At 38.5% G+C, this 14743-nt stretch overlaps 2 protein-coding genes across 2 annotated transcripts; both read right to left on the bottom strand.

Annotated features, from left to right (window-relative positions):
* LOC18791678 (inactive leucine-rich repeat receptor-like protein kinase CORYNE) lies at nucleotides 863-4342 on the bottom strand. Its single transcript, XM_020562992.1, has 2 exons — nucleotides 2259-4342; nucleotides 863-1653 (listed from the first exon to the last, which is right to left on the bottom strand). Exons 1-2 carry the CDS (start codon nucleotides 3119-3121, stop codon nucleotides 1344-1346), a joined length of 1173 nt encoding a protein of 390 aa, XP_020418581.1. The 5' UTR covers nucleotides 3122-4342; the 3' UTR covers nucleotides 863-1343.
* Nucleotides 5512-14268, bottom strand: LOC18793463 (ADP-ribosylation factor GTPase-activating protein AGD3). The gene is made up of 19 exons (XM_007225217.2): nucleotides 13343-14268; nucleotides 12464-12540; nucleotides 12039-12139; nucleotides 11682-11752; nucleotides 11166-11228; nucleotides 11015-11059; nucleotides 10438-10503; nucleotides 10283-10330; nucleotides 10099-10194; nucleotides 9977-10018; nucleotides 9627-9842; nucleotides 9337-9468; nucleotides 9004-9228; nucleotides 8740-8826; nucleotides 8321-8656; nucleotides 7589-7734; nucleotides 7402-7495; nucleotides 6255-6745; nucleotides 5512-6091 (listed from the first exon to the last, which is right to left on the bottom strand). The coding sequence occupies exons 1-19, from the start codon at nucleotides 13385-13387 to the stop codon at nucleotides 5977-5979; spliced, it is 2496 nt and encodes an 831-aa protein (XP_007225279.1). The 5' UTR covers nucleotides 13388-14268; the 3' UTR covers nucleotides 5512-5976.

The raw sequence follows: 14743 nt of genomic DNA, 5'->3' as shown, positions 1-14743 counted from the left end.
AGCTCTCTATAAAATTTAAACTCCAATGGTGCTCTCTAGTTTAGGAAGTCATAAATGCTATAACTTTTTTTTAATTGGTCAATCTCTTTTAAAAAATAATTATATTAATTAAAGGTTTGAAATATTCATTAAATAAAGGAGCATTAAATTATAGAGTCACTAAGAGTCATTTCTCTCTCCTTAAATTTATGAGCTCTTAAAGGTCTCTCTATTTTAAGAGGTGAATAGGGAGCATGATTGAAGTTATATTTTTCCATTTCATCTCTAAAATTTGTCTAAAAATATAATTTAAAGAGCCCATTATAAATGCTCTTAATAATTAAAAGAATGGAAGGTTGGGTTCTACTTGCAGTCACAGCTGGAAGTGGTTGGGTCATCTTTTCTAATCCTTCTCATGCTTTTTAACTCGCTTTTTTTCTTTTTTCTTTTCAAGCATGCTAATTTTGGGCCCAATTTGCATGAGCTGCTTGGTTTCTGAGTATCCCCACCACATGCTTTTTCCTGTCTCTTCTTGCTTCCTAGTCATGTTCATCACATGTGGATACAATTTGTGACACACATTAGGCAAGACAAACTCAACCAATAATGGCTTTTACATCTTCCAAAATAGAACCATGGGGATGGGGATCACAGCAAGAAAGTAAAAGGAGCCTTGAAAAAGAATTATTAATCCAATAAGCAAGGTTATCAAAAGACTTACTAAATACTCATATTGCTATTTGATTCTTTTATGAAATATTAGTTGATTTGTAGACTGCGTGTTAGCTGGTTGCATCCACCTTAGAACTTGAATCCATGCCTACAAGAACACTGAAGTATGAAAAAAAAAATTGTATATTACGAAGATAGCACTGTTTTGATATTTCCAACTAATCCGTCATGCATTGTAACTATTCCGTATGATCTAATTTGATTGGTGGAAAATAGAAAAACAGTATTATACTCTTGACATGGAAGCTTTTCTCAAATTGCACATCTACACAGAATGGTTATTGAAGCGGCATGTAGAGAATAGTCCAACTTCACAGGTTGAAAAGACCCGTGATTTTGAAAAAAGTACTGTCCACAAAAAGACAGCCACCAAATCCCTACCATCAGGAGGTGAAAAACACAATAATAGAGATGTGCCCCACATGGGTTATCTGCTCATTCTTACTCCAAAGTCAGAAATTTCCTTGACTTCTTCACCACAGTCAATGTACGTACATTACAACAGGGAAGCTTACAATTTGAAAAGCCGTGCAGATTGCAGACCAAAACCTGAGAGCAAACATTTCTGAAGTCTAGTTCCCCAAAATCTACAGAAATAGAAGCTTCAACTCGACAAAATACTTGCATTTGATTCAAAAACTGTGCAGTTGGGTTAGCATGTGAACAAGCTCATCACTTGAGGGCCTCTCTGCTGGCAAATCTGATAGACATACAACAGCAATTCTCACTGCCATCAACATCTCATCTTCCTCCCCCTCTTCCCCTATTATACTCTTATCTAATGCTTCCCGTGCCTCCCCGGCTTGCTGCAAGTGCCGCAGCCACCGTCCTAAACTTCCACCACTAGCTGCTTCCCCAAAGAAGGCGTCAGTTGGGTCTCTACCAGTTAATAAAACACCCAATATCATCCCAAAGCTGAAGATGTCGCTCTTATCACTGTACCTGTCAAAATTGAATATAATGCCTTTAGTGGAAGAGTATATCTGTTTTTATTTCCATACTACAAGCTAGTCAAAATAACACAACTGCTACATATAAGACCCCATAGCACCAAATTTAAGGCAAACAACCATCAATATTCTGAAGTTCTACAAAGCCTTATATCTTAACAACTATGAGAATAATCCAGCTCCAAGGGAAACTTTCAGAATTCCATACAGGGGCGAAAAAAAGTGGGACAAAGGGTGTGGGATTGCAATCCCACCCACAAAACACACACCCCTGTATTGGCCGTGAGCTTCGAGTATCCATCACCTTGTGCAGGAGAGCGAGACATTTGAAAAAGAAGCTAAATTGCTAATGGAAATTAAAAGGTAGCAGACCTAATCCAATCCTGCCCCAGACTAAACATTTGTGATGTGGAATACCAAACTCCTGATAAGTACTGTAAAAGCAAGAAAATTACTAGGAACTGTACACAAATATCATTAAACCCAATTACAAGTTCCACAAATATATCAATATAGCTTCCTCAACGGAATAGCATAGTAATTGTACAAAACGAAACATTACCAAGTTTGGATATTATCAAAGTTTGATATGTGTACCTGCCATTCTGGAAACACTCTGGAGCGCTGTAGCCAGATGTTGCTCCATCCAAATAAGGCGTAAGCTTGGCCAACCCATAATCTCCCAATCTCGGTTCAAACTCCGAATCCAACATAACATTTGTAGGCTTTAAGTTGTAGTGCATAATCTGAGGAACATACGAGTGAAGATACTGAAGCCCCTTAATCACCCCAACTGCAACCCGAAGCCGAACTTCCCAACCAAGCTGCAATTGGTTTGCTCTAACTCTATTCATAGCATCCTCTAGGCTCCCATTGGGCACAAAATCATAAACCAAAGAGAACCTATCGTGTTCACGAACATAAGCCCTCAGGCTCATCAAATGCCTATGCCTCAGGCCAGCAAGAACTTCAAGCTCCTGCTGTATTCGCCTCTTCACCGACTTGCTCTGAGACTCTGGCGAACTACACTCGGAAAAGGGTCCAAGCTGCTTGACTGCAATGATAAGCCCATTGTCAAGAACAGTCCTGTAGTACTTGCCATTTGGGCTAGAACCCAGTAACTGGTTTTCATTAGTTAATGCCAATTGGAGTGTCTTGGGATCGATTTTCGGAGAAAATATGACAGGGCCTTTTAGAATTGGGGTTCTGCTAATGTAGCGGAGAAAGCAGCGGACCAAGAGCGCAGTGAGAAGGGCACAAATTAGTCCTGTCACTACTCCCAACACAATGCTGAGAATGATTCTTTGAAGCTGGTTCTTGAAGTGGGGCTGCTTTGACGACGATGGAGGCTCAGTTTCTTGGCACTGCACAGTTTCTTGGCGAAAGCAGAATATGAATAGCAAAAGGAGAAGCCTAGTAAGCCTACTGTTAAATTTTGAAGTACTTCTTCTTCTATCCATTAGAGAGTAGAAAGCCACGAATCTCAAAAGCAAGACAGTGAGAGCAAAGGCTCAGAAAAGCCAAACTGAAACCCACATGTTACATATAGTAGGCAAACCAGAAGCTTGAAGTTAAATAACCCAGATGAAAATTAACAAAACCAATCTTAAAGCTCAAATCTTTCTTGAGTATTTGACCACACAAACTCAAGAGTAGCAGCTGCTTTGGCGTCAAAGCTCAAATTTTTGCTTTGTTTTTCTTAAGGCTTTAGTCTCCATGGAGCTTGGAGACGCAGAAAATGCAACCCAGTCCAGAAATGCTTGAAGTAGTGGGGAAAAGTGCGGGGAGAACCCATGAGAGAAGCTTCAAGGGGCACATGAAAGAGGAGAATATCAGATAAAAATCGAATTTTTTGACGCAAAAATCCTCAGAAGAAAGACGCAAAGAATCATTTCGTCACCGATTCGCATCTTTTTCTCTTCAAGCCCCTCATTTACACCCCTTCAACATGCCCGAAAATACAAATAACAAAAACAAACCCCCACTACTCATCAGCAGAGACACAGAGATTGAAGAACTTAGAAGACCCAAAGTGCTCGCCAAAAATGACAAGAAGAAAAGAAAGGGCAAGTTTTGAAACTTGGCCGTTTCAAAGTTAGAGACAGTCACACACAGAGTCTCACAAAACAAAGCAAGTTCTTTTCTTCACAAACTACACAGCAAGTATACAACAACCCGGTACTCTTCCTGCCTCTGGGTACCACTATTATTATTGTCCCTTGTAAAAAAATTCAAAATACAAACAAAAATCCCTACCTCTCTCACTGTATTTCTCTCTCCCTCCCTCTCTCTCTCTCCGTGTCTGTCTGAGAGGAGAGATACATTTTACACGCACTTTCTCTGGCTCTTTTTGCTTTTCTTTCTCTCTCATGCGGAGGACAAAACTGGGCTTCCCGCCTTTCAGACTACCAAGCCCCGGGGTCCACTGCGCCACGTTGGCACTGTGTCGCTATCACGAGGGCCGAAAGCGAAACATCGAACCGTGTGAGACAAGCCCGAGCAACGCCAAATACATATCCGCCGTTGGCTGGTTCGGGAAGAGATCCCAACCGTCGAGAAGGAACCACCGCGGGAATTTATTCCGATTATATAAAAAATGGTTGGGGGAGATTACAGATTAGCCAAATGCGATTACTGATTAGTAAAGTGTTTTTCTTTTTGGCTTTTGTTTTGTTTGTTGTTTAAATTAATTAAAGTAATTCCCAACAACAAAAAAATTTAATAAACTGTTGCTTTGGAATATAATTATTAATTTTTGTGGGGATGGAAATGGAATATTATCTTTTACACGTTTGCTGGGGTCGTTCCAGTCGTTCATGGTTGGTCTGGCTTCCGCTTCCGGTGGTTCAAAAGAATCGATGGGTCTCGGGACGAGTGAAACACCAACACGCGTGCACGTGTGGGCCTTGGCCTTTTCAGGCCCAACAGGAGCAAGGAGGGCTTTTCACCTCCATTTCATTATAAATAAATAAAAAGGTAAGTCTCGAAAATTGAAGTGAGAAAACATTTTTTTAATCATCTTGCGTTTCATAAATCAACGGAGTTATTCATGGCAGTTGAGTTAGCACCATCACTCACCTGCTTCATTTGTTTCTATCCAAATTACTTGATTGAAACAAGTAAATAAATGAAAGGCATAAAATCACTTCTAGTTCTTATGTTTGTTGGATTTTTCATTTTGATCTATGCGGTTTGATTATACCTCTTACATTAAAGATACGTCCGAATTTTCTCGGAACATAGTAAGTGTGGGGGGGTATTTTGAACGATATTGAAAGGAATTTGACAAATTTATTATACATTGCGACCGATTTGAAACTACAATAAAATGACATAAATGATGCTAGGAAGATTATCAAAGTTGTAAAATGGGTGAACGACAAAAATGACATTCTGCCTAAATATATAGTGGTGGATGGATTCAGTAGCCCTTTGACTTGCAGGGAGACCCGCAGACCAAGCTGTCTGTTGCGCCATACGTGATGGGTTCTGCTACATTTGACTGACATGCCATGACAAGGGAGCGTAACATCATATAGGCTCCGCTCACAGGCTTGACCCATCAAAAGATATGTCAGTGCAGTCTTTTCGTCATTTCAGATCTTTGTATCTTAGTCTGACGTGGATAAGATTGGATGATTGAAGATCATCATATATTATTTTCTATTTTCTTATGTTTTCACAAATATGATTAAGGAACTCTTTTACACAAAATCAAACCCAGATAATTATTTCTTGCCTCCATATCATAAATATCCTTCCTTGCAAAGAAAAGCATCAAAAGTCATCAATTTCCGGGAAATTTTTTGCTTTCTTTTTCGGGGTATTACTTTCATCTTCTCCCTCTTCGGAATCTTTAAACTGGAATAACATAGGGTTGGAAGTTTGTTCAGTCAAAAAGAGTTACAACAACCAAAAGCTTCACTAAAAGAAATCAATGTACAAATACACAATGGCCTAAACTAAATCCTCACAGCTTCACCCAAAAGGAAGCAGAAAACTGAATAAACAAGAGACAACACATTACAGAGCCCTTCGCTGAAAGCTCCCAGATGCCTTTCGGCTCACAGACCACGGGAGCCATTTTAAATTACAACCCTGGACGACATTTTGCAACGGTGCCCCCATGGGGCAGGCAGGCGATTCTACCACTCTTGAAACCCGCAAAACACTTTGTGCCATTTCATTCAAAGGAGAACAAGCTTTCAAATTTATGAACTATAATTATACAAATGCGAGATACCTTTTGTTTCTTTTAACGAAAATTATCCAGCATCCATGCCGTTGTCTTCGGATGGTTGCTAATTCGATAGTTTCATCCATTGGACTCCGATAATATAGCAAGGACCTCACCATCATCAAAGTTTGACTCGACTGCCAGCTCAAGGGGCGTTTTACCATCCCCATTTAATGCTCGTGGATCAGCTCCCCTGCAGATGCAGTCGAACCCCTCAGTAGCGAATCATAAATAAGAGGTAAAAATGAAGCATTTAAAAGAAATTGACAGCTAATTAGTTAAATATGCAGAAATTGGGAAAGATGTAATAAATGAGTTTTTTAAAACAGCAAATCTAACCGTAAGACAATAGTCACCTTGAAAGAAGCAACTTTGCGAATGTGTTTCTGCCTCTAAGAATACAACGGTCAAGTGGTGTTTGACCTCTTGAATCAGTTGCATTCACATTTGCTCCATACTGTAAGAGGAGTTCAAGCATTCCAATGTCTGCAGTTTCACAAGCAAGGTGAAGAAGAGTGCACCCATCTAGATCTTCCACAGCATGGCCTTCACTTGTACCACTCAAGTTTGAAGAGCTAGGAGACGACCTGTCCAATGAATCCCCAGCTAAGCAGCTAGAGGTTTGGTCATGGCCAGTCTGCTCATGCATCAGCATTACTTTCGCAAGGGTTAATGAAGAGGCACATGATGCTTGCTCATACACCGCATTCAAATCTGGTTCAGAATTAACGATGTGACGATATACAGCTTTCTTGTCATTAGCACGAACACCCTCCCAAATCTGTTGTGCTATCAAATGAGTATATTGTGCATCTTTTGGCTTCCGAACAAAAAGCTTTTCTGCATACTATGATCGAAATAAAATAAACATTTAGTTCCACATTTCCATAGTCTGAATAACATCAACTAGTAGTAGCAGGTAGCATAGGAGATCTTCGAGAACACTCATAATCATAAAGTTAATAAAAATTGGTTCCCAAATCATTGCTATTGTGAAAACTACAATGAATTCAAGCTAGCCTCATCCACATTATGAAGGAACAATGAGGTTATGCCTTTATACACTACGTACAGCCCTTCTTGCAAGATGCCTAAACCATGATCACCTAAAAGCGATAAACGAGAGGATAACAAGTATTCCAATAAGCTGATAAGGGTTCACAATCTCAAACTACTCTCCACATCTTAGAGCTAATCAAAATTTCTGTCTTTAATATTAGAAAATACGTGTTCTTTAGATTGGGCTGATGTTCTAAAACTATTGCTTCCCTATCAATTTATTTATTTTTATTTTTATTTTTTTCTAGAAAAGGAATTGCTTCCCTATCAACTTAGTATGTAATACTAGCAATCTTAGCCATTAGACCAAAAAAATTCTAATGTCTTGATGTATCAACTTATCTAGATCATATTCACACATTATCCATCATAATTTAAATTTAAAAAAGGAGAGCAATTCCTTCTGTTTTCAAGTCATCCAATTAGCAACAGCGAGGGGCATACCTTTGCATGAATGAATTTCTCCTTAACTGGTATAGAATCACTCTGACTGGGTTTGCTGATAAAAACTAGCTGTTTTTTATCAGACTTGTATGACCTTCACCAGAAGAATAGCAGTGAATGCTCACAACAGTCAAGTAAAGATGAAACATATACGATACTCGAAAGAGTTGTAACAAAGAATCCCTACCCTGTGGATATAAGATCAACCTGAAACGCATTTCTTGATTGCAAAAGTTCCTCCCAGACAGAGTTGGCAAAGGCATTACCCAAAGACTGAAACAAATTTATAACAGAAGGCTCCCATGCTTTGACATCCAGTGTAAGAGACCTTACCTGCAGTAAAAGCCACCAAGAAAAAGAGTTGCAGAAATGAGCAACTGATACATATATCATTTTTTTATAGGACCAGTACATACATCATTACCATGGACACTTTACCCAGTTATAAACAAAAAAGTTCCTATGAAGATATTACAGTCCATATAACATACAAATCAAAACAAAATTTAGTAATTTCCAGTAAATAATAGTTTCCACTTTATCATGATGTGAACAATTATTGAATTCTCCTGTAATTGTACACCAAATTCATGGTCAGAGGCGAGAAAATCTCAGAAAAAAGATTTAAAAATATTACTGGACAGTTTACACATTCCATGTTAACAATTCTTATTGCCTTTAGAAAAGTAAACCACATTATTGGTCAGTTAAAAAAAACCATATTAGTAAAAATCATACGAGGAAGGTTCTTTAGATTCCTACTCTATAAATATTTGAGATTGTACGCATAAAAAAGTAGAGGAAGAAAGAACAGGATAACATAATAGTCATTTGATAGGCATGCCTACACAACACTTATTTAAGAGTGCATGGCTCACAGATATAACATGTAAAAAGACTAAGAAAGCAGAATGATTACCTTTGAGATATGTACACCAAGATTACGATGAACACCAGAACATTCTATGCAAACGAGAACACCAAGATTTAATGATGCCCAATCTGGCTCTGGGGCACTACAATCAGCACACTTATCATTCCCACATACTCGTCGTAGCATGTCGATTGTCTTTTCACTTTTTAAAGAAGATCGTTGCTGTTGTGAGCTTCTCAATGGGCGGTCAGAATTTGCAGTAGGAAGACTCCTCTCAGATGCAAGTTCTTCGACTCCAGTGTGATCAAAATCAGAACTCTCAAATGAACTACTCTCACTTGCTGAACGACGATGGCTTCCCATGGGACTAGCAGGCAGAAACTGAAAAAGAATTGGACAAAAATCATCAAAGCAACTATGAAAATCAATGGCATCATAATCATGCAAAACTTCACAATAATTACCCTCTCAGGAGCCTGAGAGCTAAGTAATGAAGCAATAACCCCTGTTATCTTCTCAATCCAATCCATTTGATCAAGTGCACTCTCTGCCTGCACTGACAAGCATAAATAAATATCATTGCAGGAACCCCTATATACAAATAACCATCACATATTTGCCATATTAGCAGAATCACCAGCTAAAATTGGTTGAGAAACCGTTCAGGAACTACATAAATACATAAAATTAAATCCAAGATCACAAGGGACAGCTACACTGAATCGAACCTGCAAAGTATAGTTCTTTGTCGGTGAAATGATCCTGAAACAAAACCTCAGATCTGACTGGTCAGCATCAACTTTGATAGTTGATGTAAGCAGATTCACTGTGTGATGAGCAACAGATTTCTCATCGTGCACTCCACCATGATAATGAGAAGAAAGCCACCGACTCAGAAGTCCAGAACCAAGCTCAGAACTATTCCTCTGACCAGAAACTTGGCTACCAGACCCCTACAAGTTATAGACAAACACAATAACAAAACATTGATATTAACGTCAAGCCCGGGACAAACTTCAAGCCTTCTGCATCCTAACTTCTTTCTTGAAAAAATTACTTACAGATGGTTTACTGCATTGTTTTCGATAGTAATACAGCATTCCTCGGCTATCAAGAACAAAAAACCTTCTTTTCCAGTCACCCCTCAAGTTCGAGGAACGTTTTGAGAGATAACCTTGCCTAATGGTTTGAACCTGATTATTGATTACTGTTAAATTTTGTCTGTAGTATTAAATGTAGACATGAAACAAAAGCAACTTCAATATCAAAATGCATAAAGAAGTGGAACATAGATCACGTAAATAAATTAAAGGCAATAACTGGGAAAAAAAAAAATGAAGCTTCTTCAAACCTTTCCCTTTGCAGCAGACTGCATAACGGCCTCTATCATTTTATGTGAACTTCTACCAATGGCTTGTATCCCGTCTCCATTAGGAGATCCATTAGAACCATTGGAAGACCACCTGCTCTCTCGATCAACCTGTCTTTTGTATTCTTGCATCCTTTCGTTAAGAGCTGCCTGTTCATAGTTGGATCTTTCTCTTGATTGTTGAGCATAAGTCAAGACCTATGAAATAGTAAGAGGTCAAATTTTCAATTATTCTCATTACAAACAGAATAGAAAAGTTAGGAATATAAGAATCTCAAACCTGATTTAGATTTGGCTTAAATATTACACTAACATACACATTTATAACAAACCTGATTAATATATGGCTCCATTTGATGCAACAACTCATAACCCTACACATGAAAAAGGTTGAAGGTCAACAAACTAGTGATAAAGCATGTGAAAAGGACAGAAAACCTGGCTTCCAATTCACCTGTTTGAAGTAACGAAGATGTGCATCCATTGTTCCACTGACCGCTTCCAGAAATTCAAACCTCTTTTTTGCTTCAACATTAGAAAGAGCAGTCACCTGCAAATAAAAAGGTCCAAATCATAATGCCAATGTTTCAATTACATGAAATCATTGATTTCGAAAAGGACAGCTTCAAGAAACTTACCAGACTAAAACGAGCTTGCTCAAATGTAGACCTTGCATTATGAAGTTCCTGCAATATCTCTAAGCTGTATTAGAATGTAAAGAATGGATAATTTTCAATGCCATAGATAAGAACATATATTAACAAATATAATTAGAGTTTGCACTGCATAGTACCTCCTCTAGCATGGAAGCTACATCATTCTTTGTGCCTTTTCTCAATGAGAGAAATTTCTCGCGAGCCTGCGGTAACATAAGTATCAAACTACGTATGACATACTCAATTAATTTCAAAGAGTCTTATTAATCCCAAAATAGCTGCAAGATCTATCAATGATTCAAATCCCATATTAAATTATGAAAAACAAGGTTGTTATATACAGCTGCAAAAAAAAGAATAGAAAAAGGCGAGCTCTAACAAATCAAAGATACGGGAAGAAATCACACCAATAAATCTCTCCCAAACAAGTTCCCAAAAAATACAAATGAATCTGGTGTGGTTCTACTAGATTTCAACTAACCTGCAGAACTATCTTTCAAGATACCTCAGACTTGGTTAGAACATGAAAAATAAAATAAAAATCTTTCTACAGTTGCAGGAGATCCTGCATTTATTTATTTTTAAATGCTAGCAATATTTTACTGGAACAGATCATTCTATTTTCTAAATTCAACACATGAGAAAATAGTCACTAAATGCATTGAAGTTCCTTCAACAAAAGAAGCAAATTAATTTAGGATCTGCAGCACACACCTGGTCATAAATAAGGCTAGCCTTGTCAAAACGTTTCCGCGCCTCCTGCACAAAGACAATACTCCATTCAACACTAACTACAAGACACAAATGATACTGACAAAAACAAAGATAAACCCAAATCGCCTGATGCAGGAATCTTTCACAATACCTTGACCTCATGCAAATCAATATTCACAAATTGTAACAGTCTGTCATTTAGCATATGCTCAACCTGTAAGGGAGAGGAAAAACAGGTTAATACTATAGCTTGACATTATGCATGACATAAAATAAACTACTAATCCAACAGGCAACGAACACAGAGAGCTACAAAAAAAGGATCATGGAAAGCCATTTGACTAGGGAATTTAAAGCATATTAAACTTCCTGTGACTGCATACGCCACAATGTGTTCTGTCAGCCATAAAATGTATGCAGTTAGAGTTACTTTTGCTCAAGTAAAGCCTCATTGTAAAGCAAAAACTTCAAAACATGGAAATGATATCAAGCTTCAAAATGGAATTATTCACAAGCCTAAATTAAGAAGAAACCATTTCAACTGATAACGAACATCTCTCAAACTGCATATTGAATTGATATTCTGGGAACTGCAGCCAAAATATTGTGATTGCAAAAACAGAAGGAAGCCTTTAGCTTGCAGCAACAGATAAAACAAAGTTATCACCTGAGATCGAAGAACTTCCTTGTATGTCCCAATTTCTCTCAGTGCTATCGTAAATTTGGTCATAACAGGGCCTAGAGAAGAAGACAGGAGCCAATTAATAAATGCCAAAAGCAGCTTATACCTGCTTCTAATAGTTGTTTCAACAACATGCACTATCTATGAATTTGTTTCCTTTTTGTTTAATTTTCTTTTGGCTAACACACATAATCCTGATAACAAATGATATTATAGTTCAAATGTGGTCAGAATGGAAAAGAATTGGGTGCACTTGGGTGACCCCAATGCACCCACCGATGAAGCAACTAGAAAAGAAAATCACCAATGTTTGATACTCTTTATGATGACAAATTGGCATACCTCCAAAAGCCACACTAATTGGATCATTATGCCCCCCGCCAAAAGTTTCTAGGGCACTAGCAAAAGCAATGTCCCCATCATATGCTTCCCCAAGTCCTTCACTGCAAGCAAAAACAAAAAGAAAAAAACACTTTTAAGTAATTCCCTGACAAACAAAACATGTTTAGCAAAGGTTGATTCCATCCAGCAAAAACAAGATAAGGAAGATCCAAAACCACCTGACAACATGTATGTTAAATTATCAAATTTTCATATGCTCTGCATATTTGAGAGTTATAGGAAGTGCAAAAAGCATAAGATACTAAGTGGTCAAGTCTTTCATGGTACCAAATGAAATTTACATTTTATATCATCAGCAATGTAATTGAATACACAACAATTGGCAAAGTCAAAAAATTCCATCGAACAGTTATTTGTAGACATACGTGTATTTTCGGCATCCTTTGTAAAACCTTAAACTTCTCTCCCTCAATGATTCAGCATTTTCCTCCATGCACAGTATCTGCTCCACCAAAAGAATTATCAATGACTACATACCGCAGCAAAGTCCATAACTAGTAATAATGTCATGAACCCACGTATAATGGATATAACAGAATGCAGTGACAGGAATGGAGATAGCAACATTATTCACATGCATCACAAAGTAAATACGACAAGAAGGGGAAGGGGGGTGCTATTTAACATTCGCTACACTCGACATTTTCAGAGCCTGAGTAATATAAACCCCGAGCAGGGTATAAGCAGATTTAAGAAGTCTGGGAACTATAACAGAGACATCTTTGCAAAGCTTCATATTTTCAGCCCTCTGCAGAGAATACAAATACAGCTAACTAACTCTCTGTTCTTCTACAGAACGTGAAATCGGTGGAAGTTAAACCGAGACATATTATTGAAAAAATAAATTAGGTTGGGCTGTCTTGCAACTCAGAAACAACAGGAGCAAACTAAAACCTTTTCAACTTGAACTTGCATAACTCGCATCAATTCATTTCAAATTACACAACTGGCAAATGCTAAATAATTCAGCAATTTAAGGGATGTGGCAGATGGCGATTGTGCCAATGCAATTCACTTCTCTAAAATGTACAACTATCGGCAGCACATGCTCCATTTTGTTGCAGAGAAATCACAGCCCCCAAGCCAGCCATGAGATTCAAATTCCAAACTTTAGTTTCTCTTCCGAAATTTCTCAGCAGCCAAACATGTCATTGGAATGAGGAACAAAATGCGACAACCAAACCACGCAAACAAGGAGAGATATAAGCAGCCTAACGGCAGAGAGAGATAGAGAGAGAGAAAACCTGCTTGCGGAACATAGGAGAGTCATCGAGCTTTGTGAAATGCATGTTTAAGAGCGCGATTTCTCTTCCAACTTGCCAAGAAATATCAATTAGCACTAAGACAATGCTCCATCTTCGCTGATTCTAAGCACTTAACCTCATTCATCAAGATCTTGCACATTTTAGATTTCGCTCCAATCTACCAAAACCCACGATTAAGGAAACCCAGTAGAAATCACATCCAAACAAACCCCAGCATCTATATCATCAGCTGATTCAGCTCCAGCTGCATGGATTTCAACCCCCCACTCTCAAAGCTACAGAGCCTCCAATCTCTTTTTTTTATTTTTCCTTTTTTACTATTTTTGTTTCAGCTTCAAAACCCTAGAAGTAGCAGTACGGCCCACCCGAAACAAAAAGAAGAGAGAGAAAGACAGAGGGAGTAAGAAGGAAGGAACCCTAAGAAAGAAAGAGGCAAGAAAACATTTTCATGAGGCTTTGAGCCCTTTTGGTTAAGCTTAGCGCCACACCCACTTAATTAACACTAAACTAATTAAGATTAAGATTAAGATTTAGAGCACTGAGAAACTGAGTCTCTTGGCAATTTCATTAAACCTGAAAATGTCGAAAGAGACAGAGAGACACAAAAACCTCTCTTTGATAAATGCGAGAAATAACACCTTCTTCCCCAAAAAGCCCTTCTCTTTCCTTTTTTCCTCGCTTTCTTTCACTTTCTCTTTTTATCTCTCTGCTTTTATTTGCGGGGATTTGTGACTTCCTTGTTACTTGTTGGGAAAGACTGAGAAGAATCAGCAGCCCATGGGGACGACGTCGACGACGTCGTTTCGGGCCCTTGTATTCTCTTCCAACAGTTTTCTGGGACTCTCTCACTGTCTCTCTCTGTGACAGTGGTTAACTTTACAGGGGTACGAGAAACGAGGACGACTAGTCGTACCAACGCAACCTTCTCCGCGCGTCGTTTGAAATTTGTAAGGACGACTCGTCGTTTGGATCCAGCGGCGGGGCTGATGGAAGTCCGTTGCTAAAACGCGCCAAGGCTGGCAGTTGAGGAGCGTGGGGATGGGACACCCAATCTGAGAGATGCTTCTGTCAAGCACACTATGGGCACTTCATTGAGGTGGGGCCCGCCGTAAAATTTCCCTCCATATCCATGCCCGACAGACAACACTGGACTGGACTTTCGAACAGTATACAGGAAACTAATAAAAGTGTTATGCAATTACCAATAATAAAATATCTAAAATTGAGGGGAAATTGGAAAAATAAAATGAAATTGATTTTTTTTCTCAGGTGTCCCATGACCAGTGATGTGGTCCTTCCTTATATGGGCTGGAAAATATTCCCGGCTAACGCTCCGACGGACCACGCTTTCATGTACAACATTAGAGTACAAGCAACATT

The sequence above is a fragment of the Prunus persica genome, chromosome G1 (assembly GCF_000346465.2).
Source record: "Prunus persica cultivar Lovell chromosome G1, Prunus_persica_NCBIv2, whole genome shotgun sequence".
NCBI lineage: Eukaryota > Viridiplantae > Streptophyta > Magnoliopsida > Rosales > Rosaceae > Prunus > Prunus persica.
Note: the sequence above shows the minus strand (reverse complement) of the source record. Positions and strands in the feature narration are given on the sequence as shown.